The 22,921-nt window shown below is 38.3% G+C and overlaps 1 protein-coding gene across 1 annotated transcript in view; it reads left to right on the top strand.

The window, feature by feature from the left end:
- LOC124776941 (piwi-like protein Ago3) overlaps window positions 1-22,921 on the top strand; it is a 219,971-nt gene that overhangs the window by 2,648 nt on the left and 194,402 nt on the right. Inside the window, exon 2 of the mRNA XM_047252163.1 lies at window positions 13,353-13,485. Within this exon, the coding sequence (XP_047108119.1) occupies window positions 13,369-13,485 (117 nt within the window). The 5' untranslated portion in view covers window positions 13,353-13,368. The remainder of the gene's footprint in view (window positions 1-13,352; window positions 13,486-22,921) is intronic.

Here is a 22,921-nt window from a genome sequence, read left to right as displayed (position 1 = left end):
TTGGCCTTCAGATCCACCAATTCTGAAACTTACAATTACCCTTTCTCCACGTGTGAGCTGGAATCGACCCTGTGTGAAACTCATGATACTGCACCCAGCCACGACCCAATCTGGTACTGCATGCTTTGTCATTTTCCAGCAGCATCAAAGAAAATCCTCCTTGAATATTTTAGTTTTATATAGCAGACAGGTAATTCTCAAACTCGTGGAGAGAGGCACTTCTGATACTTCTCCTCAAACCAGGAGAGAAGCACACGTGACCCAGTAGTTATAAGAGTTATTATCTTAATGAGCTGTGTAGGAAAGGCGCTGGAGCAAATGGTTAACTGTTGTCTGATCTGGCTGTTAGAGACCAGACAACTCTTTAGCCGTTCTCAGTGTGGCGTCCGGAGATTTTGTTTCACTGTCGACAACCTGACTCTACTAGAGGTGGCTATTCAGTGCGCTTCCATACGCAAACATCACTATATTAGCATATTCTTCGATACCATAACGCATATAATACTACTTGTAGACACTGTATTCTTGCACAACTGCATAAGTGGGGCTTCCATGGCCACCTCACCATCTTCATAAAATCTTCCCTGTCTCAGAGTTTTTTAAGACCTGAGTTGGTGCCTTGCTGTCAGCTTGTTTTGAGGAAAAGAATGGTGTTTCTCGGGGCAGTGTTTTAAGTGTTACCCTCTTTTGCCATAGCCATAAACAGTATCACATCTATGACAAGTAGTCCTCTGTACACTGCTCCTTATTTGTGGATGATTTTGCTGTTTTCTGATCCTCCTCAAGTGTTTCAACAGCGAGCAGTTGCAACTTACAGTGCGTTGGTTAGAGGAGTGGACTGTGAAGATGAGGTTTCAGTTTTCTGCAGAAGTGTGTGTGTGTGTGTGTGTGTGTGTGTGTGTGTGTGTGTGTGTTTTCATTTTAATTGTTCTTGTCATACTTTTAATTTAGCTGACTCGGATGTGAGGGACACCATCCCACATTTTAGAGATTCAGTGAGCTTTCTGGGCCTCATTTTTTACTCCAAATTGTCGTGATTGCCACACCTGAGAGATCTGAAAACCAGAACCATCAAGGCAGTGAAAATCAAGTGCCTTAGCTACAGGTCTCTTGAGTGCAGACAGGGTGCTTCTGCTCCAATTTTATAGGGCTTTCGAGTGTTTGTGGCTGGACTATGGGTGTATGGAGTGGTGAGGCCTTCTTTTTTGAAGATCATTGACGCTGTCCACCATGAAAGGATTGACTGGCCATGGGTGCTTATAAGACCAATGGCCCATACCCAGTCTATGTGCTGAGGCTGGGGCACCACCTCACACCATCAGGCAGCAGCTCCTCATGTTGCAGCAGGAGTGTAAGTTCACCCCAGCTCCAACTTAATCCGCATACCATACTGTTGCTTGTCCACCTGCGGAATGCCTTTTCTCCAACCATCCGCGAGCTGCAAAGCCGTTTGGTACCCGTGTGCAGTGTGTGCTGCAGTCACTCGGTGTGAATCATTGATATCCACAAATCCAGGGTTTTAACTGTCTGCCAGTTTGGTTGCTGTAGAAGCCTAGCGTCACTTTAGATTTAGTGCAGTACAGGGGAGATTGCACTCCTACTTCTGTTTTTAATGGGGTTGTTTTCTGACATTTTATTTCAACACCACAACTGTGTAGCTGTCTTTACGGGTGTTGTTAAGCAAGGGGACTCTGTTGGTTGCTCTGTGGTTTTCCAGGATCATGTCATGACTGTCCAAATGCCTTAAAAATTTACTGTCTTTGATGCAGTATTGTATGCAATCTTGCGGACCCTGTAGTAGATGGGACATTCTTCCAGTGCAAAATTTATTTCCTGTTCAGATTCTCTGAGCACCACTCACTCCCTCCAACATTTTCACCCAGCAGATAAGGTAATTCAGAATATCCAGGATGCACTCCTCCAACAATAACTACTGGGGAAGAAGGGTTGTTGTGCTGGGTACCAGGTTACATGGATATTTGCAGGGGAACGAAAGGGTGGATGTAGCAGCCAAGGAGGCATGTCGTGATCCTCAGTTATTTCATTGTGTCGTCCTGCTACATGTTGTCACGTCGCTGTTCAGGTACATGGCGTACCTCCTTCCAGCCAGGTCGATGGGACAAGGTACATCTTACTCGTCTTTGCATAGACCACAGTCCCATGACGCATGGATTCTTACTCTGGTGAGAGGACCCTGCAATGTGTGGTGCTTATGGCATGCAGATCAGTGTGCACTATGTTTTAATTTCTGTCCAGCAGGCCACGGCTAATTTACTGACAGATGTGCCATTTGTTTTAAGTAACATTCAGACGAATGTGGTTCAAGTTTTAAAGTTTTTGAATTTTCCAGTATTTTAAAAAGATTTTAACAAGATTTTTGTGTGTTAACATGATGACTGGCTCATGCAAGCTTTTTGTAAATTGCCAGCCAGTCTCATTGTCCTGTGCTTTTCTTGTAACTCTTCGGTGTTTTGTTTTCTATGTTTTAGTTTCGTGAGTATCTACTTTCCGTCATTCTAATTTGTTTTAGCAAATGTTGTAAGATAATGTCTGTGAGGTCATTTCGAGTGCGTGAGTGTGCAACAGTTTTAGAATTTGTCTCTACATTCATTTTTTAATGATGATGCCGCCTTTGAGTTCCCTTAAAATCCAAACACACACACACACACACACACACACACACACACACACGAGATGTCCAAGTGAAGGTTTTATGTTTGACAAAGGTCATTCCATGTCAGATTGCCCAGTAGTCTAGGATTCGTAACCTTCCGTCTCAACTTTTCATGAAATTTTGTATATTTGCATATACCTATAGCATAAAAACTACTGGAAATTCTTTTTGGTCTCACACTAAAACTTTTTTGTGTTGAATTTCAGTATAGTGATGTTCTGATAATTTGGCTCTGTGAGAATGTCCATGCAAGAGGTGCTTATCTACAGAAATACTCATAACACAGTTGTATATGAGACTTGTGATTTGGAATTTTTTTCAGATGTTAAGAGAGGCATGTAGTTAACAAGGACACATTTATTCAAGCAGGAACGTTAGAAAAAAAAAGTAGGTAACTTTCTAATTTCTGGAAAAATCATGACGGCATTGTAAGACACTTATCACATATCTCCAACCTTCTGGCAACCTAGTTTTGATCTTAAAAAATTCCTAAGGTCATAAGCCTCCTACTAAAATAAAAATATTAATGGGTTTCCTGTGAATGGACACACGAATAAATCAAAGAACTTTTTACTGTAATGAAAAAAGTCATTCCAGGTAAGTTCAGCCATGTCTGACCCACTGCCTCAGACACAAGGGTCTCAAATTAGCATATTTAAGTATAAATTATGCTAGGCAGTCAAATTAATCTTACGTGTAGAAAATTTATTTCATTTTATTAATTAAGTGATTTTGAGAAAATGTAATATACAGCATTTATGTGTGCAGGTAATCACCAGCTCACAGTTATAAACTGTTCTGTGTGTTTGTAGTAGCTCGCTTGAAGCCTGCACATAAATGAAAATTCTGTAGCAATAACTGTCATGTATTGTTGAATACCACTGACAGCCCGTTCGGCCTAAGGTGCTCTTTTCTTAGTGAAGGTTCATATTTGTTTGTTGTGCAGCCATTTACCATTCTGTTCGTAATGTAGTGTGTTTTTAACTGAAGTAGTGCTCAGTTACTTACAGCATTACTGAATTCGTGTAGTGTCAGAAAATTTCTTACAATGCCATGTCATTCGATGACTTACATCTCGGTAAAAACTGAGCTGAATGAAGACCAACAAGATTTGGTAATGTTAAGGTCCAATATAAACTTTCCAGATGAACAAGAAACAACTATATGTGGACATAAGTTATTATTAAAGGTTTTTGAAAGCCCTCAAATATCTTGTTGTCAATTCCGGGTTGTGAGTAACTGAATCTACTTTCCCTTCTTCCCTTTCTTTCCCCTCTCTCCTCCCTAATGAAGGAACATTTGTTCCGAAAGCTAGGAACGTAAATTTTTGGTTCTGTTTTTTGTGTATCTATCGGCTGTACTGAGCTGAGGTAAGTACTGGCCAGCCCCTCTATCTCTTTGTTAGTATTTATTCCATATACGCAGGCAGACAATTAAAAAAATCCTTGAGGTCAGTAAGTTTGGCGTTGTCTAAATCATTAAGTGCATGGGAAAGTGATGTCAAACCAGGCAGAAAAGATTTGTGAACAGAAAAGTGGAATCAGTGATGGAAATGAAAGTGATGCCAGTGACCTGGAGGTGACATTACGTGAGTAAGTGCTAAAAAGCCAAAGTATCAAGAATGCCAATAAAACTTTGTGCGATTCGCCGTGCTCTCCCTTAAAACTTCATTCCATTCCAAATCACAGTAAGGTGTCATATGGCAAACAGGAGCTAGAAAAAGTAAAGCATGTTTTGGAAGAAAAAGTGTACCAGACATTGGACTGTAGTGTGAAATTTCTGATAGTATGGTTGATAAAATGGATGATGAAATTTTTAAGAAAGCCAGAGATTTTGATGCCACACTGTTGTTAATTAAAGAAAAGTTGGTGCTGTTGTAATGAGGCATGAAAAAATTCAGGTTTTAACTTTAGCTCCTCCCTCTTGGTTGAAAGAAAAATATGTCAGAATTGAGTGTTTGTGAGTATTTAGTTTGGCAGGCAAAGAAAATGAAAACAGAGCTGGGTATTTTATCAGTTCCTAAGCCAAAAAGAGATAAAAGATCACTGATGAAGTTGTAAAGTTTGTCACTGATTTTTACCGAAATGATAAATATACCAGGAGCAAAAGACAAAGCTGGCATTCAGAAGAATGCGTATATGCAAAAAAGATTTATTCCTGACAATCTAAGAGCCATATTGTAGCTTAAAATGGGAGAACCCAATCAACATTGGTTTTTTTTGTTCACGAAGAGCAAATGGTGTATTTTCGCTGTTACTGCAGGCACTCATTCAGTGTGTGTTTGTGGTATCTGCCAAAATGTGAAACTGCTTTTGGATCCAGAAAACATTCAAGAAAAATATAAATAACTAAATAAATATTCTTATAAGTTACTCAGAAAACTATGACTGCATGCTTAATCAGTGTGGTGATTGTCCCAGTGATGACACATTAGAATTTTTGAAAGAAAACTAATCTTACAAAGATGTTGATGATGAAATTGAGCAAAGCCAGTGGATTAACACAGACAATCGGACTGAATTGGTAAAACAATCCGCTTATTTGTTGGTAACAAAATTACAGGCACTTAAACCACACTCAATCACTGTAGATTTCCTGCAAAAGAAACTTGAGAAGGGATTTTTGACAATGCACACAACTGCTACCAGAAATTTTCACAGTTACAAACCGCTTTTCTGTGATTCATTAGAAATTAGAAAAGTGACTTGTTCTGAAAAGCCTTCATCGATTTCCTCAACAAAACGCTCTTGTGGCAGCTGTATATAACAGATGGTACTTTGGCTTTGTCAGGAATGTATTTGATGAAGGAAGAAATGCTGAACTACTTTTCTTCTACCCATCTGGACCATCAGTGTCATTCTTTTGGCCTGAGGAGGAAGGCTCTTGTTTTGTGCCTTTGGAAAACATTTTATGTACTGGTGGTGTGACTGAATCATGCATATTAGGAATTTCTCAACATGGATTAAAAACAGGGATACTATAAAAATTTTCTCTTGAGAATTCCAAAGGTCTTCATTGCTGAACATACACATTTTAAATATAAACATTTGTCTGCGTAGAATAATTGTCATTTAAATATGCTCATGATACTCCTAAATAAAGTTAATATTAGTAATGAAAATATTTGGTTAAAATTATAGTTCTTGGCTCTGTACATTAATTATTTTAACAGAACATGAGATATGTACTAAATCTTAGCAGTCTACGTAATGTGCTTTAAAAGATCTTTTGAACAATGTTGCAAATACTTTAATATATAAATGAAAATCACATTAAGAGCTCACATGGATAACCAGTCCTAAGCAAAGAAGGGAAAGCAGAAGGGTGGAAGGACTATATAGAGTGTCTGTACAAGCGAGATGTGCTAGAGGGCAATATTATGGAAATGGAAGAGGACATGGATAAAGATGAGATGGGAGATATAATACTGCATAAAGACTTTGACAAAGCACTGAAAGACTTGAGTCAAAACAAGGCCCCAGGAGTAGACAACATTCCGTGAGAGCTACAGATAGCCTTGGGAGAGCCATCCATGAAAAAGCTCTTTCACCGGTGAGCAAGATGTATGAAACAGGCGAAATACCCTCAGGCTTCAAGAAGAATATAATAATTCCATTTCCAAAGAAAACAGGTGCATACAGGTGTGAAAATTACCAAACTATCAGTTTAATAAGTCACAGCTGCATAATACTAACACGGATCCTTTACAGCAGAATGGAAAAACTGGTTGAAACTGACCTCGGGGAAGATCAGTTTGGATTCTGGAGTAATGTAGAAACACGCAAGGCAATACTGACCCCTCGACTTCTCATAGAAGAGAGGTTAAGGAAAGGCAAACCTACATTTGTAGTATTTGTAGACTTAGAGAAAGCTTTTGACAGTGTTAATTCAATAAGAAGCATGAAGTTGCTTGTATTTTTCCAACTGGCTGCAAATCCTACAGATATTTTTATCGTCAGTTTAAGAATTGTACTTGTTTTGTGTTGGTGTCTTTAATATAATAAAATGAATGTTTTAGGTACCCTGTTTGAGACAGCTTCAAAAAAAAAAAAAAAGAAAAAAAAAGAAAGAAGGGATGAAAACAATGAATTGAATGGACTGAGACTTTCACATTTATTCAAAACTTAAATGGTCTTCCAACTTGTCTTATTTCTCAGGAAAAATGGACTGATAGTAAAAAAAAATCAAACTTAGGCACATACTTTACAACCAAATATGCGTCATTTTGTTCTGAATATCCTGTTGGTGATGGAAGGAAGAAAGCAGTTTAGGGTCTTCAGGAGAGAGAAAAAAGTTATAGGTGTAATTACAGCATACAGTATTCCTGAAATGTTAATTCTGCAAGTTTTGTGGTTGGTAGAGAGATTGCTAAGAGAGGAATAATATTTAAGCAACAAATGCATGAATAGTTATTGTTATAAATGCATCCAGGCATTATTTTAGGATTTTAAAAAGGAAGCAGATACTCTAAAAAGAAATAGTTATCATGTCTGCCAAAACAGTGAAAGATAGAACAGTCAAAATGTCTTCAAATGTCACGAAGTCAAACATCTAAAAGATGGTTAATCTTTATCAGTAGCAATTGATGAGTCTTCCCATGTAAAGGGACACCAAAAGTTCCACTTTTGTACAAAAATTTATTTCATCTACAGGTCCTAAAGAACAGCTTTCAGGATTATTGGCACTTAAAGGACAAACACAGGGAGAGGAAATAGCAAGTGCTGTAGTTGAATGTATTGAAAAACCTTATTTTCACTCAGTAAAATTTTCAATTTCAGCAGATGGAGCGAAAAATATGACAGGCATAAAAAAGGGGTTTCTTGCTGTTTTTGAAAGAAAACGTTAATCTCTAGGTACTTACTAACTTATCAATTATTTAGAAGCACTGTGTGCGCCTTTCCGGAAGAAATTTTCTTATTTATGGAATTAATGATTAAGATTCTCAACTCAATTATAGCTAAAGCTGTCAGTGATCACCAGTTCAAAGATTTTTTTTTTAATTTTCAGTGGAGAGTTAGTATGCAGATTTTCTGCTGCAGGTAACAGAAATTAAAACACCTCTCCTTGGGAATGATAAGCACTATAAAGAACTGTAATAAGATGATCCAAAAACTTCATTTCATAGTAGATTTTAAGCCTCTTGTAAATCAGGTTAATAGTGAACTACAGGGAATTTTTTTTGTGTTAGAAAGGTTTATTCAAAAATAAATTCTCACTCATTTTCCAAGACTGTTTAAATGAAAATAATTCTGATATTGACACTTGTTATTTCGAAACCACACTTTTCACATGTGATTCAACCTTCTCTCAACAGGTTTCAGGAATTCAGAAAGTGATGTTAGCTTTTGGTAGAAAACGTCTTGAGGCTTGAGGAACATAATTAAAATTTTCTCTCTTTAATATTTACATTGGCAATTTTGAAATGCACTTGCTTGATTTAAAAAACAAAGAATTGTGGAGCTTGAAATTTGAACAACTTTGTACTGATAGACAAATATTAGAATAATCAGCAACCAGTTTCATAAAAGAAATTTTGTTTCCTTAATTGGTTTCAGGCACTTCATGCACTTCTACAGAAGGTTATAACTACCACATTATTTGCGAGTGTATTGTGATAGCTGTAACCTGAATGAGGACACCAAGTGCTTGAAACTGAGTACAGAAGTAACTTTTATGTAACTGGTTGCTGATTATTTCGATATATAAAACTACAGTTGCTGAAGATGGGTAAAATACTAGAAATAGTGGTGGAAAACAAATGCAAACTCAGTTCACAGCATGAGTGGTCCGCTTTCCAAGACCTCGAGAAGGTATATATATTGATTTCAACACTTGGGGATCTACATACTCATGCAAACAATCATTTTCAAACATGAACCTTGTTGAGAGAAAATTGTGTAGTTAGTTGGTTGCATGTTCCATAGATCATTTGAATGAGTCTTCTATCAAAATGATGTTCAAAAAATTAGTCTACAAGATATGCTTACATGATTAGTGTTAAAATTCATGAAAACCTTGTTTTTCAGTCCTAATCATGGAACTACACTTGAAAACTGTTTTTATTTTTTTATTTTATATATATAAAAAAAATAGGCTATTGGTTTTTAAAGAGAAAAAAACCATTCAAAGAGAGTTGTCCAGAAGAAAAGATTTTAAGTTAGGTTTGAAACTTGCCTTCTTACATTTCAGATATTTTGTGATATTGGCAAATAGTCAGTTCTTCTACTTCCTTTTCTTTAAAGTCACTGGTAGCATTAATAATGGGTAATAGAGGTCATTTCTTCCTGTAATATAGTAAGTATGGATATCATTGTTCTTCCCCAATTGTGATGAATTATCTATGACAAATTTCATTAGGGAATGTGTGTTTTATGGTTGTGCAGTTAGAATGCTGAACTCCTTGAAGAGATACCCACACGATGACTGTGAGTGAACACCACTTATTTTTCTTGCTGATTGGTTTTGTGCAATCAGCTCTTCATTTCTAGGTGGTGAGCTACCTCAGAAAATTACTCGGTAAGATGTTAACTGCATGGAAATATGTAGGGAGGTTGATTTGTTTGTTTTCAAGCCTAGCAGTTATACGAAGAGCAAAAGTAGTTAAACTGAATTGTGTGAAATGCTCAATAATACACTTTTGGTTTAAGTTTTCAGCAGTATGTACACCTAAAAACTTCAAGCATTCTGCCATATTCACTAATTCTTGTTCATGTGGTCCATCAGTTGTTGGTAAGACACTCTTTATTGTACAGTGATTTTTTTTTTTTTAAAGGATCTACTTTCAGAGAACCACTTCATAATTCTTTATAAAACATCATTATCAGTCCCTTCCATTGCTTTCTCTGTAATGTGAATCATTATAACACTAGTATAGTTTGCAAAAAGTACCAGTTGTGCTTTGATGAATGTTACGAGGAAGGTCATCGACATATACGGGTTCTCTCTTGTAAGAGTCATCAGGTACACACTTTCTGGTGTATCAGCAGGTATTTGCAGTCTCGTTTTGTCATTTTGTAGCTGGAGTCAGTCCAAAAAATTACTGCTCATCATGTCTTTCATACAGCACCTAGTCCCAGCAAAAAGCGTCAGTTTGTTTCCATTGCAAACAAAATTATTTTTAAATCAGAATTTTACACGTTCATTCGATAGACCACTCCAAAATCAGTTTAGTCCCATATTCATTTTGCCAATATTTATTAACAGGGACAGTAAAACTTAAAGAATAAACATCAGGTCAGCAGTGACTCAGTGCCGCAAGCTTGGCAGCAGCAGTTAGTGCGCGCCAGGGCACTGCTGTCACACTGCTGGAGTTTTGATTATTCTTAGTGTTTTACCATCCCTGTTAGTACATATTGATAAAATGAATATCGGACTAGACTAAGCTGGAACCAATTATAATTCCAAATTAAAAATCATTTTGTTCGTAACGGGAAACAGACAGATGCTTTCCCTTGACACTGGGTGTTGCATGAAAGACGTGATGAGCAGTAATTGTTTGGGCTGACTCCAGCTTCACAGTGTGTGTGGGGGGGGGGGGGGGGGGGGGGAATTGTAAATACCATCTAAAACAGCAGAGAGAATGCAACTGATAACTAAGGAGAGATACCTTGTGCGACTCCCTTTGTAATTTTTCTTCAGTCACTACAAGTTTCTACCTTTCCAACATTGTTTGAATTATTCAGCACAACTTTTTGCATTCTGCAGTAATGATGCAGGCTGAAGCAATGAATCAAAATTTGTACTAGCACCGGGATTCAAACATGAGTCTCCTGCTTATTAGGCAGATGCACTATCCATTACACCACACTGGCACTGTGGCTACCACAGCTGCACAGAATACCTTACTATGTAATACCTTACTATGTCTCCCCAATACAAATTCCAACTTGCACTTCAGCCCATTGCTACTCCCCTTCTATAAACTCCCATCAGTTTTGCCGAGGCTCTCCAATATTGGAATAGCACCTTAGCAATGAGAAAAATATGGTTGATTCTGCCTGTACCTCAGACGTAGGTCATATATTAATCATATACAGTTAATATTCCTCCTCCCCCTCTCTGTGTCCATTTCCTCCCCTCCCCCCCTCCTGCCTCTTTGACTTTGAGCCTTGTTTATTGGTGTTGTAAGGGAAACCTGGCTTGGCCACAAGTCAGTTAAAATGAATCGGTAAAATGGTAGGGATCATTGGTATACAAGGTATGAGAGGGACCTCTCCAGTTGCTGAATCCGTGAAGGTTGCAGCTTCAAAGACAGTATTTTACATGGTTTTAATGCCAGAAAGGGTAGGACTACAAAGTTGCGTATGCTTCAGATTCTGTAGTAGTATTCTAACCATAAGCTGATAGAGCCATATACAACTTTCTGGTTTTCTGTTGAGCTGGCTGCAAGGAATAAAACAAAACAGTACATTGTTGTGTACACTTATGATTAAAAATTGACAGCCAGCAAGAAAACTAATCTGCACGTTTTCACAGCACAGTTTAACTTTTTTTTCAGTTAGTTTTAACAGAAAACCCCTACAGTGTTATTTAAAACATACGGTACATATCCTATGCTCATCTCAATGGTTATTATAGTATCATGCGAAAATTTGAAAGAAACTGGTCTAGAACTTATTGAAATTTTGCTAACAATGTTTCCCTGTTATAAGTGTTTATATAACATATATATTAAAAATATGTAGTCTATGCCCATTTGAATGTGTACTGTAGTGGACTAGTGTATAAGAATTCGAAGTAAATCGGTCAAGAACGTTCTGAGATTTTTGTTAACAAAAGTTTCTCTGTTATATGATATATTTATTTGTCTGTTGCAAACATTATAAGGGATGTGGCCTATGTACATCCAAATGTTCATCAGAGTATCGAGTAAAAATTGAAGTAAATCAGTTGAGAACTTTTCAAGATTTTCCTCAGTGACTTATCCCCTTTGTATAGTATATAGATATTTATGTATTATATACATTAAAATGTGTAGTTTATGTCTGTTGGAATGTTTATTATAGTATTGTGTAAAACTATGAAGTTAATGAGTCAGGAAAATTTAGAGGTTTTTGCTAACTACATTTCCCACAGCCTATAGCCTAAGTCTGTCTGAACATTTATTAGAGTATCGTGTAAAAATTTGAAGTAGATCGGACATGAACTTTCCAAATTTTTGCTATCAAAATTTCATGTAGCATATATCTGTACATTTATTAGAGTATCATGTAACGATTTGAAGTGAATTGGACAAGAATCGTCAGAGTTTTGGTAACTAAGAATGTCTTTAGATAGAAGCAATTAATTCAAAGTTAATACATGAAAATAAGTAATATCACATGTGTAAAGATTCCAAATGAAAAAGGAATTGGAAGACAAGCTAAGAGCAAATGAAATAGTTAATGATGATTAAAATTATGTGATAAAGGATTAAACATTAGAAAAAATAACAATTAGACCAATTAATTGAAAAAATAATTAAAAAAGAATAATAAAGCACCTGATGAGATTCGAACCCACAACCTTCTGTACATCAGGAACGTACCTCAACCACTATGCCACAATTCTACTCTGTGTATTTTTCATCATTTTTAAGGTTTGGAAAGATGGCGCAAAATTCCAAATTCTTCTTCTGTCAATTACTTGCAAACATGGGTCCACCAGAGTGAACAACTGCAGGGTGCTGTACCTGGGACCCTAAACTACATCACCGTGTAGATGGTTTAAAAAGTCAGTCGCACTGCTTGGGTGTTATCCTTGTAAGACTTGTAATATTTGGTGGGTGAATGTGTAGTCGTCTTACTTATGAGAAGCTGGACGTGTGCCTAAAATTAAAGTCATCATATTACCGGTACCTTTCCAAACATTTCCAAGTATGTGTGTGGCCAATACTCCTTGTTAGTGTTTGTAAGTCATATCATTATTTTTAATTTTTTTTGTTTGTTACCCTGCACTTTAGTTTTATCAAATAGTAATTCTGTTGTTATGAGAAGTAGTTATTGTACGTACGTGTAGTTTATCTGAGGTTAAAGCTAATAGTTAATTTTAAGGAGCATTGTGGAATGAAAAACGATGGTACTGACTGTTGGCAAAGGTATGTTGAGTTGGTTTATATGGATAAAGAGGATGAATAAAGAAGATAGACAAAAAATATAGATGAGTGTGAATAAGGTCAATGTCCATGTATGTACATCAATTACATTGATATTTTAACCCAACTTAGGAATACCCCAATTAAGTTAATAACAATGTACCTACTATATAGTTTATTCAAGAAATTAGGTTCTCAAAAAAAGTTCAATTGTTGTGCTGTTGATACTTGACTAACGAGTTGATTTTTTACTGACCAGTTTGCTGACTACTAGTTTAGACCACGGGAATAACATTTAAATTAAGAATATTAACACCAAATAAAAATTTTAAAATTTAACTTCAGTTCTATTTCTTGGAGAACTATTCTCAGTGTGTATTTCCAAGCTTTTCTCATTGCTGAGATTTATGTATTATGTAAATTGTAATTTTAAAATGAAATTAAAACTGTCGATTATGAATATTGTGTACAACTTGTATAATTTAACTCATATCAGCTAATAATACCGTGTCAAAGTAACCCATGTAAGAGTTTGATTCTTAAAACTCCTTTGCACTTGCCCATTAATTTTGAAATGTGCTGATGATCATCTTTTTTCATCCTCAGGCTCTATATAAATAATATGGAGGGCATTGGGAGAGGTGGTCGTGGGGCCAAGCTGCTGGAGGCCCTAAGGGCACAGCAGCGCAGACCTGGCAGTGAGGAACCCGAGAGTTCCCAACCAGTTCCAGATGTTAAGGTACAAACTTTTTATAGAAAATGTCTTGTTCATGATTTATAATGTCCTGCCACGATTATGGTTTTAAAATAATGTCGCTTTTCTTAATAACAATATGGAAAGCATAGATCGCTACTCACCACATAGAGGAGGCATTGAGTCACAGACATTCACAATAAAAAAGACTGCTCAAATATTATAGCTTTCATATAGTCATCTTTCTGCAGTAGAAAAAAACACACACACACACACACACACACACACACACACACACACACACACACACACACACACACACACACACACACATTCGGCGGGTTTTTTACAGAAAAAAGTAGTCTGGCTGTGAAGATACATAGCACACAGTGCTATGATTCTTGATGTAATTATTTTTCACCAAAATCAACTGAAACAGACGCAAGAAGTCCAGAAAGTTTTTGACAAAGAGAAACCCATGGGGCTTATAGTTTTCTATTTTGGAAGAGCTCTATAGTGAAGACAGATAGGATTTCAAGAATTTTGTCAGAAATGCATGCGAACAGAGTTGTGCTGCAAGCATTGGTAAACACACATTACAATGGAATCAGTTACCAAGTAGCTATGCAAGGAGTAATTCAGATGGTGATGTCTTTAACCGCTTTCAGATGCTTGAGTGTTTTACTAGGGTCTTTTCTTAGAAGACATAAAGAAAGTGCCACATTTACTAACCAACTGGCAGTATTTATGTGAAGGATCCAGAACCAGGGCAAGGCTGCAGATGAGAGTTGCAGAACATCTCCACAAAATAAATGTCTTCAAGAGAAAGGGAGGAAACACAGGAAGAACTGCAAAGAATAAAGGCATGAAATTAAAAGCTGCTTTATTCACATTGGTCCCTTTTGTTCTGAATTCAGCAAGTGGTACAACAATTTTTTCTGAAACTCCTTCAAACATATCTTTCCATTTGTATCAGTCTTTGTAGGTGGAATGAGAAAGATCCCACAGTAGTTTCGTAACTTCAGTTTCTTATAAAAACTAAATAGTTTCTTCTGTAAAACACTCTAGAGTTGCCAATATGTAAACACAAGAAAGAAACAAAGCAGACAACACAGCAGTGCACATGTCCAGTAACTCAACTCTGCCATGTTTTTGCTCACTGCCACAAACTAAAAACTTGAGAAAAAACTTCTGTCTACCAGTTTTTCAAACTCACAGTTTCAACCAACTGTTGACAACAGTTAAAAACTAAGTCAAACAATAAGTTGAAAACACTTGTCAATAAAGTTCGTTGGAGTTGGTTTTTAGTGTGAAGGTACCTCATGCTGGAGTGCATCTGTGTCTGGTATGTCAGCAACTCACTGTCGGACTCCAGCACCCTGGAATGGTGGCTCCTCCATGTGGTGGGTTGCAGTTATCCTTTCAGTATTGTAGTTATTCCATCCTGAACTTGCCTTTGTTTGATGATGCTTTTCTTAGCATCTTTGACTGTATTGCTTTCATGCAGGATAGTTTCTGAAAACACTTACCAAATGTACTTTCTAGGTGGTTTGATGTCCTATCTGAAGACTAACTAAGCTTGTCAGCTGTAACTTTATCAAAAGGAAAATTTACTTGAGAAAAACTATAAAATTACAAGGAGACAGAATGGCTGGCCAGTACTAAACTTCAGGAGGCAAAATGCAATGATAGACTAACTTTAAAAAAATTAAAAGTACTAATGATTGTCACAAATAAAAGTGGAAAATACTATGCAAACTTTTGGAACTGTAAGTGTCCTGCTCAGGGAGGAAAGGCTCCTGAAAGTGTAGTTCCGTTTATTGTTATGTTGATGACAATTTCGTTGTCTGGTCTCATGGACGTGAAAAGCTGGTAGAATTTGTGGACCACATCAGCGACATCCATTACAGCATCAAATTGACGATTGAAGTAGAGATGGGTAGAGCCTTGCTGTTCCTTGATGTCCTCATCTGCTGTAAAGCAAGTAGGTGTTCCACCTACAGTGTTTACCGGAAACTCGGCCACTTGGACTGATAACTGCATGCTAAAGACTATCACCACCCGCCACAGAAGTGTTTGGTTCTGAGGATCTTGTGACATTGAGTGGAAGCCATCTGACACTGAAAATCTGCCAAAGGAACTAAGCCACTTGCAGAAATTATTCGAGAAAAATGGCTACAGCTACTGTCAGATTTTGCAAGCCATCTTTTGGAAGACATGTAAGCAGAAGGAACCTGTGGCTCAGTAACTGGAAAGATTATCCAGCTGCTAAAAAGACAAAAAATCCATTCAGCCTTCAGGGCTTCAGCAACCCAGGTGACCAGTGAAAGACGATATAGCCTCAGAACCCCAGGATTATATAAAATACAGTGTGAGAATGGACGGTTTCATGTCGGTCAGACTGTGTACTGTTGAACAGTGCTGTGTAGAACAAGGTGCTTCTGCTTTTGGTTCCCTGAGAAATCGGTCTTTGCTGAGCAAGCTGTAGAAAATGGGCATTGTTGGGTGAGACTTTTGTTATTGCACGGACTAATAGTTTCTGGGATAGCATCATAAAAAAAGCATTTGGTATAAAAATTTGTGACAACGCCCTTAATAAAGATGGCGGCATGCAGCTAAGCATGGCTTGGAACTTGGCCACCCAATAGTTGAAGTGGGGGTACAACAAAAACATTACCTTCCATGGTGCTGGAGTGAGCACTAGTGACATCACAGAAGGCAGTGTGGCTATGTAAGGATGGTAGCAACAGCTAGAAGACAGTCACCACGTGACCATAGCTGAGGTGTACTGTGTAGAAAGCTCATGGGTCTTAAACTGCTTATCCTGGCTGGAATCTGCAGGGAAATTTTCATCAACTCTGATGTAGGGATTAATTAGTAGGGGCAAAAGACTACATTCCTGTTACACATCTTTTCTAATCTGAGCACATTCTTGGCCTTCCACTTTTTACCCTCTTGGGTCTTGTACACATTGTATATTACCAGACCTTCCCTATAAATTACTTCTACAAAATGAAAATAATAGGTTACTACTCACCACATAAAGGAGGTGGTGAATCCCAGGCAGACACTATGAAAAGACTGCTGAACATTTAAACTTCCCAACAAAAAGTTCTTCAGAAACACACACACAAGCACAAGTGCAACTCAGACACATGGTTACTAGCTATGTGTGTTTCATAATATTGTTGTCACTCCTACTTATCTCAGAATTTCAAACATATTGTACCATTTTAATTGTTAAATCCTTTTTCAGGTCAACAAATCCTATGAATCTATGGATTTTTCTTCACTCGTGCTTCCATTATCAAGTGCAGTGTCATAACTGCCTCTATGGTGCCTTTATTTTCCAAACTCATCATCATCTAACAGATCTACAGTTTTCTTTTCCATTTTTCTGTATATTATTCTTGCCAGCAACTTGAATGTATGAGCTGTTAAATTGATTATGTGATAGGTCGCAAACTTATCTGCTTTTGCTGTGATCAGAATTGTGTGGATGACATTTTTCCAACAGTTTGACGGTATTTTGTCTGTATCATACATTCTACACACCCACTTCAATATTAATTTGATTGCCACTTTACCCATTGATTTTAGGTGTTCTGATAGAATGTTGTCTACCCCATCTACCCTATTTGATCTCAAGTGTTCCATAGCTCTTTTAAATTCTGGCTCTTATACTGGATGTCCTATCACTTTATATCAACTTCAGGTTTCTATTCTTACATGCCGTCAGACATTTCATCCCTGTTAGATTATAAACTGACAGTGTAACCAGTCGTTACAGAATAAAAGCTTTTTAAGACACTCACCATCTTGACATGTGTCAGCCACAGGTCTTGGGGGGAGGAAAGAGCTCATCTGCTCAGTTTTATAAGGCTTTTATGTGGTCCCAGTTACAATATGGTTGTCTGGTGTACGGATAAACAGTCTTTCAATTTTTGAAGATCAACGATACTATGAGGAACAAGGCTATCCAGTTATGCGCAAGTGCCTTCTCAACCAGCCTCTGTGCTGTAGTTAAGTCCATACTTATCCATATGGTGGCAATTCATTGAAATGTTATTCACTAATTGCTCATGGATGAAAGTCATTTAGATGCACTTCCTGTAAAGCTATTCCCAGTAATAGAGCTGGCAGCCACTCAGAACTCTAAAGAGCTTAAAGATAATTTTTTATTTTATGGAGCACAAAAGAGATGATGACTTCAATAATAAAGTGAAATGTAAAATAAAGAGAATGGCAACCACTTACTTATAGTGAGTATTGCATGGCCAGAGGAGTGTGCGTTTGGATGCCTATGTGGTTGTGTACTATTGCTGGAAAAAGAGCTAATGCCTAAAAGCTAGTGGGAGTGCTGTTTTCTGTTGTGTGTTACTGTTCATCACAATTGATCTGCTGTAGGTGAGGGTTGCCTTTCCCTTATTTTACATATTGCTCCATCCAGAAATTTCCATTTTTGGAGTAATAAAATGAAGTTTTATAACAATTTGTGCTAGCACTGTGATCAACATTATAAACCCATGGTCCCAAAAAATGGATACCTTGGCTGCCCTGTAGTTTGTCTAAATGGGGCCCTCGAAATCATACTCTGAAATGAATGTACTCTATATTGATGCTGAGGTGAGATGTAATTTTGGGGGAACTAGAGCAGATAAGATGTACAGGGTGGGTGACAAGTAAGTGTCCGTTTGAAATGGCTAGTATTTCCCAAAGTAAATGGTGGTCTATTTTACTGAAACAAAATTTATTATGATCAGTAGAATGGAAGAAAATGTTTTTACAGTGTAAATTCCACATAGATGCCAGCATTTTCCAACCATTTCTTTACTTGGGATTGTTCTCAACTAACGTCAACTGGCAGCTTTGTGGAATGTTGGTGAGAATATGCAGAATGAGAACCTCTTAAGTCATCTAGTGCACTTGGCTTGATCCAATAAACTTCTTTCTTTGGCCATCCTGGCAAGAATTTGCATGATGCGGCTCAGGGCTGTGCACGTGCCACTCATGGGTACTGTGGTGATTCATCCAATATCCTGGGAAATGATAGTCTATACATTTGCATGCACATAATTTCAAAATGTGGTTGGCCATCATCTTGCAAGAAAAAAAAGGTCATTGATATTGTAGAAAGTGGGCACATTTGGCCAAATCTGATTTTTCAGCATGGCTAGGCACTCGTCTGAGTTCGTTGTGTTCTGAAGAAGGAATGGACAGGTAAGTTGATTTCATCTCACAACACACTGAACCACTAATGTGGGGTGATATGGCATTTACTCAGTGGCGGCATGCAGAGAACTTCTTCTTACCTAGTAATGGGATTTATGGTCATTTGTAAATCTTTCATATGAAACACAACTTTGTCATTCTAGATTATGGTTAAAAATAATGGAGGGAAGTTTCTGAAAAAGTCTAGCGCAGTTTCTCTATACTTCTGTTGGTGAGAGTCTGGTGCATACACACAGCAGTAATGAAATTTCCATGAAAGAAATTCCACCTCTATCTACATATCTACATACATACTCCACAATCCACCATATGGTGCATGGTGTAGGGTACCTCGTACCACAACTAGCATCTTCTCTCCCTGTTCCACTCCCAAACAGAACAAGGGAAAAATGACAGCCTATATGCCTCTGTACGAGCCCTAATATCTCTTTATCTTATCTTTGTGGTCTTTCCTCGAAATGTAAGTTGGCGGCAGTAAAATTGTACTGCAGTCAGCCTCAAATGCTGGTTCTCTAAATTTCCTCAGTAGCAATTCACGAAAAGAACGCCTTCTTTCCTCTAGAGACTCCCACCCGAGTTCCTGAAGCATTTCCGTAACACTCGTATGATGATCAAACCTACCAGTAACATATCTAGCATCCTGCCTCTGAATTGCTTCTATGTCCTCCCTCAATCCAACCTGATAGGAATCCCAAACGCTCGAGCAGTACTCAAGAATAGGTCGCACTAGCGTTCTATAAGCGGTCTCCTTTACTGATGAAACATATCTTCCCAAAATTCTACCAATGAACCGAAGACGAATATCTGCCTTCCCCACAGCTGCCATTACATGCTTGTCCCACTTCATATCGCTCTGCAATGTTACACCCAAATATTTAATCGACGTGACTGTGTCAAGCGCTACACTACTAATGGAGTATTGAAACATTACGGGATTCTTTTTCCTATCCATCTGTATTAATTTACATTTATCTATATTTAGAGTTAGCTGCCATTCTTTACACCAATCACAAATCCTGTCCAAGCCATCTTGTTTCCTCCTACAGTCACTCAACGACGACACCTTCCCGTACACCACAGCATCATCAGCAAACAGCCACACATTGCTATCCACCCTATCCAAAAGATCATTTATGTAGATAGAAAACAACAGCGGACCTACCACACTTCCCTGGGGTACTCCAGATGATACCCTCACCTCCAATGAACACTCAACATCGAGTACAACGTACTGGGTTCTATTACGTAAGAAGTCTTCGAGCCACTCACATATTTGGGAACCAATCCCATATGCTCCTACCTTGGTTAGGAGTCTGCAGTGGGGCACCGTGTCAAACGCTTTCCGTACGTCAAGGAATATGGCATCCGTCTGATACCCTTCATCCATGGTTCGCAAGATATCATGTGAAAAAAGGGAGAGTTGCATTTCGCAGGAGCGATGCTTTCTAAAGCCGTGCTGATGCATGGACAGCAACTTCTCTGTCTCAAGGAAATTCATTATATTCGAACTGAGAATATGTTTGAGAATCCTGCAACTAACTGATGTTAATGGTATTGGTCTGTAATTTTGAGGATCCGTCCTTTTACCCTTCTTATATACAGGCGCCACCTGCGCTTTTTTCCAGTCGCTCAGGACTTAACGTTGGGCAAGAGATTTGCGATAAATGCATGCTAAGTAAGGAGCCAATGCAGTAGAGTACTCTCTGTAAAACCGAATTGGAATCCCATCAGGACCTGGCGATTTATTTATTTTCAACCCATTCAGCTCCTCCATACGGTAATCTGTGCGAGACTCAAACGGCGGTATGTTTGTACGATCATCCTGCGTGAAAGATTTCTCAAATGCTAAATTTAAAATTTCAGCTTTCGTTTTGCTGTCTTCCGTTGCCAGGCCAGACTGACCAGTGAGTGATTGGGTGGAAGCCTTCGACCCGCTTACCGATTTAACGTAAGACCAGAATTTCCTTGGGTTTTCAGCAAGATCTTTTGCTAAGGTATGATGGTGGTAGTGATGCTTCGCGCATCGCTCTTTTTACAGCAGCACGAACCTCTACTAACTTTTGCCTGTCCTCATTCTCCCGATCTTTCTTGTACCACCAGTGCAACTGTCTTTGCTTCCTGAGCATTCTCCAAATTGCGCTGTTAAACCACGGTGGGTCTTTTCTGTCCGTAACCCACTTTTTCGGCACATACTTGCCCAATGCGTGATTTACAATGTGTTTAAAATTTGCCCATAATTCTTCCATGTCCATTGTACCGGAAGTAAATGAAGTTGATTCATTTACTAAGTGGGATGCTAACAACTGCTTATTTGTTCTTTCTAGTAAGAATACTCTCGTAGCCTTCTTGACCTACTTTTTAACTTTCGTAACCATAGTCGTAATGACAACATCATGATCACTAATCCCTGTCTCAACACTGACACCGTCGATGAGGTCTGGTCTGTTCGTGGCTACCAGATCAATAATATTTCCATTACATGTTGGCTGTCGATTTAGTTGCTCAAGACAGTTTTTGGATAATGTGTTCAAAAGTAATTCACACGACGGCTTGTCTGTACCACCTGTAATGAATCCATAGACATCCCAGTCTATACTAGGTAGGTTGAAGTCGCCTCCAACTAATATAGCATGGTCCGGGTACTTCTGCGATACAGAGTGTAGACTCCTTTGAATGATTATAGAACTGTCACGGTGAAACCTGGTGGCCGGTAATAACAACCAACAATTAACTTTATTTCTCCTAGCCCTGTTAAATGTGTCCAGATAACTTCACAATCACACTCTACTTCGACCTCAGTAGACACAATATTTTTGTCAACTGCAATGAAGACACCACCTCCTACGGTGTCTAATCTGTCTTTCCAGTACACGTTCCAACCCTCACTAAATATTTCAGAACTTCCTATCTCAGGTTTAGCCAGGTCTCAGTCCCGAGAATAATTTGCGCGCCACACGCTTCCTGGAGGACAATAAAATCAGGAACTTTATTCCGAACACTCTGAAAATTTACTGCTAATATCTTGATAGCTGAAGTGTCTTTACACTGAGCGCGTCCTGATTTCCCTGCCTGCACGTCGACTGGTGAGTGTTCATCAGGACACCTCGCACTACTGCCTAGTCTAAAAAAAACCCATGTGCATGCCACAAGTACTCTGCTACCCGAGTAGCCGCTTCCTTTGTGTAGTGCACCCCTGACCTATCTAGGGGCATCCTACAATTCCCCACCCAGTAGTGCAAGTCTAGAAATCTGCAACCAAGACCGTCACAGAGTCGATGAAGCCTCTGGTTGAGACCCTCCACTCGGCTCCAAACCAAAGGACTCCGATCCACCCTGGGAACAATGCTGCAAATAGAGAGCTCCTTTTGAATGACATTCTGGATAGTGTATAGCCTTGACCAGTTTCACGGGCTGCCTGACGTGTTGATTTTTTGGAGCTTTATGTGAACAATTCCCACACCAATTGTGCATTTTCCTAGCACTGTCCTGGGATGACCACTTCTTATGATGTCCACCACATATCCTGTGGTCGTCAGTTTTTATGGGCAATTCTTAATTGTCTTTGGATTTGAAGTAGTTCGAGGCCTACATACAGTCCATTACCATTTCTGTACAAATATCACAGAATGCCACATTTGGATGTTAAGAGGCTATTTGAGTCCACTCACACAAACTGAAGTCTAGCCATGAATAACTCCCATCCAGCCTGAATTTGAGCAGTGAAATTCCTCATCTCTTCCAGCACACTGTTTGCAGTGCACCTAGCAGAGAAAAAGAATGCTTGCTGTATGATTGACTGTATCTACAGATTTTGACTTCCCAATAAAGTTATTATATTTAGTATTGAGGTGTATGCAGCATGGAAGACACTGAACAAATGAGGCATCACCAAGGGAAGAAACTTCTTGTGATCAAATTCCCTCAAAACTGCAGATGTGCTGCAACTAATGTGAGCAGCAGAGAGAATGGGCTCTTCGTACACAGGAAAATAACTAGTTCGTATGGAGAAGCGGTATGCTACTGTTGTATTCACCAAAATAGTTTTGGTGTTCAAGATAATGGGTAGCAGTGTGGTGTTCGCTGTTTTATTCAGTGGTTTGGTATTTAACTAATTTGTAAATGAAAATGATAATCTTATTTTATTACATTGAGTAATTACTAAATAATTTTTCTCCTGGCTAAAGATTTGGTCAAGTTGCTAAAGAACTCCAAGTTAACGTCGTGTTAAAGTTTTTTCTGTAAGTTGTGT

Source organism: Schistocerca piceifrons, chromosome 2 (genome assembly GCF_021461385.2).
Source record: "Schistocerca piceifrons isolate TAMUIC-IGC-003096 chromosome 2, iqSchPice1.1, whole genome shotgun sequence".
Classification (NCBI taxonomy): Eukaryota; Metazoa; Arthropoda; class Insecta; order Orthoptera; family Acrididae; genus Schistocerca; species Schistocerca piceifrons.
The sequence above is the reverse complement of the archived record's forward strand: the minus strand, read 5'-3'. Positions and strand labels throughout refer to the sequence as shown.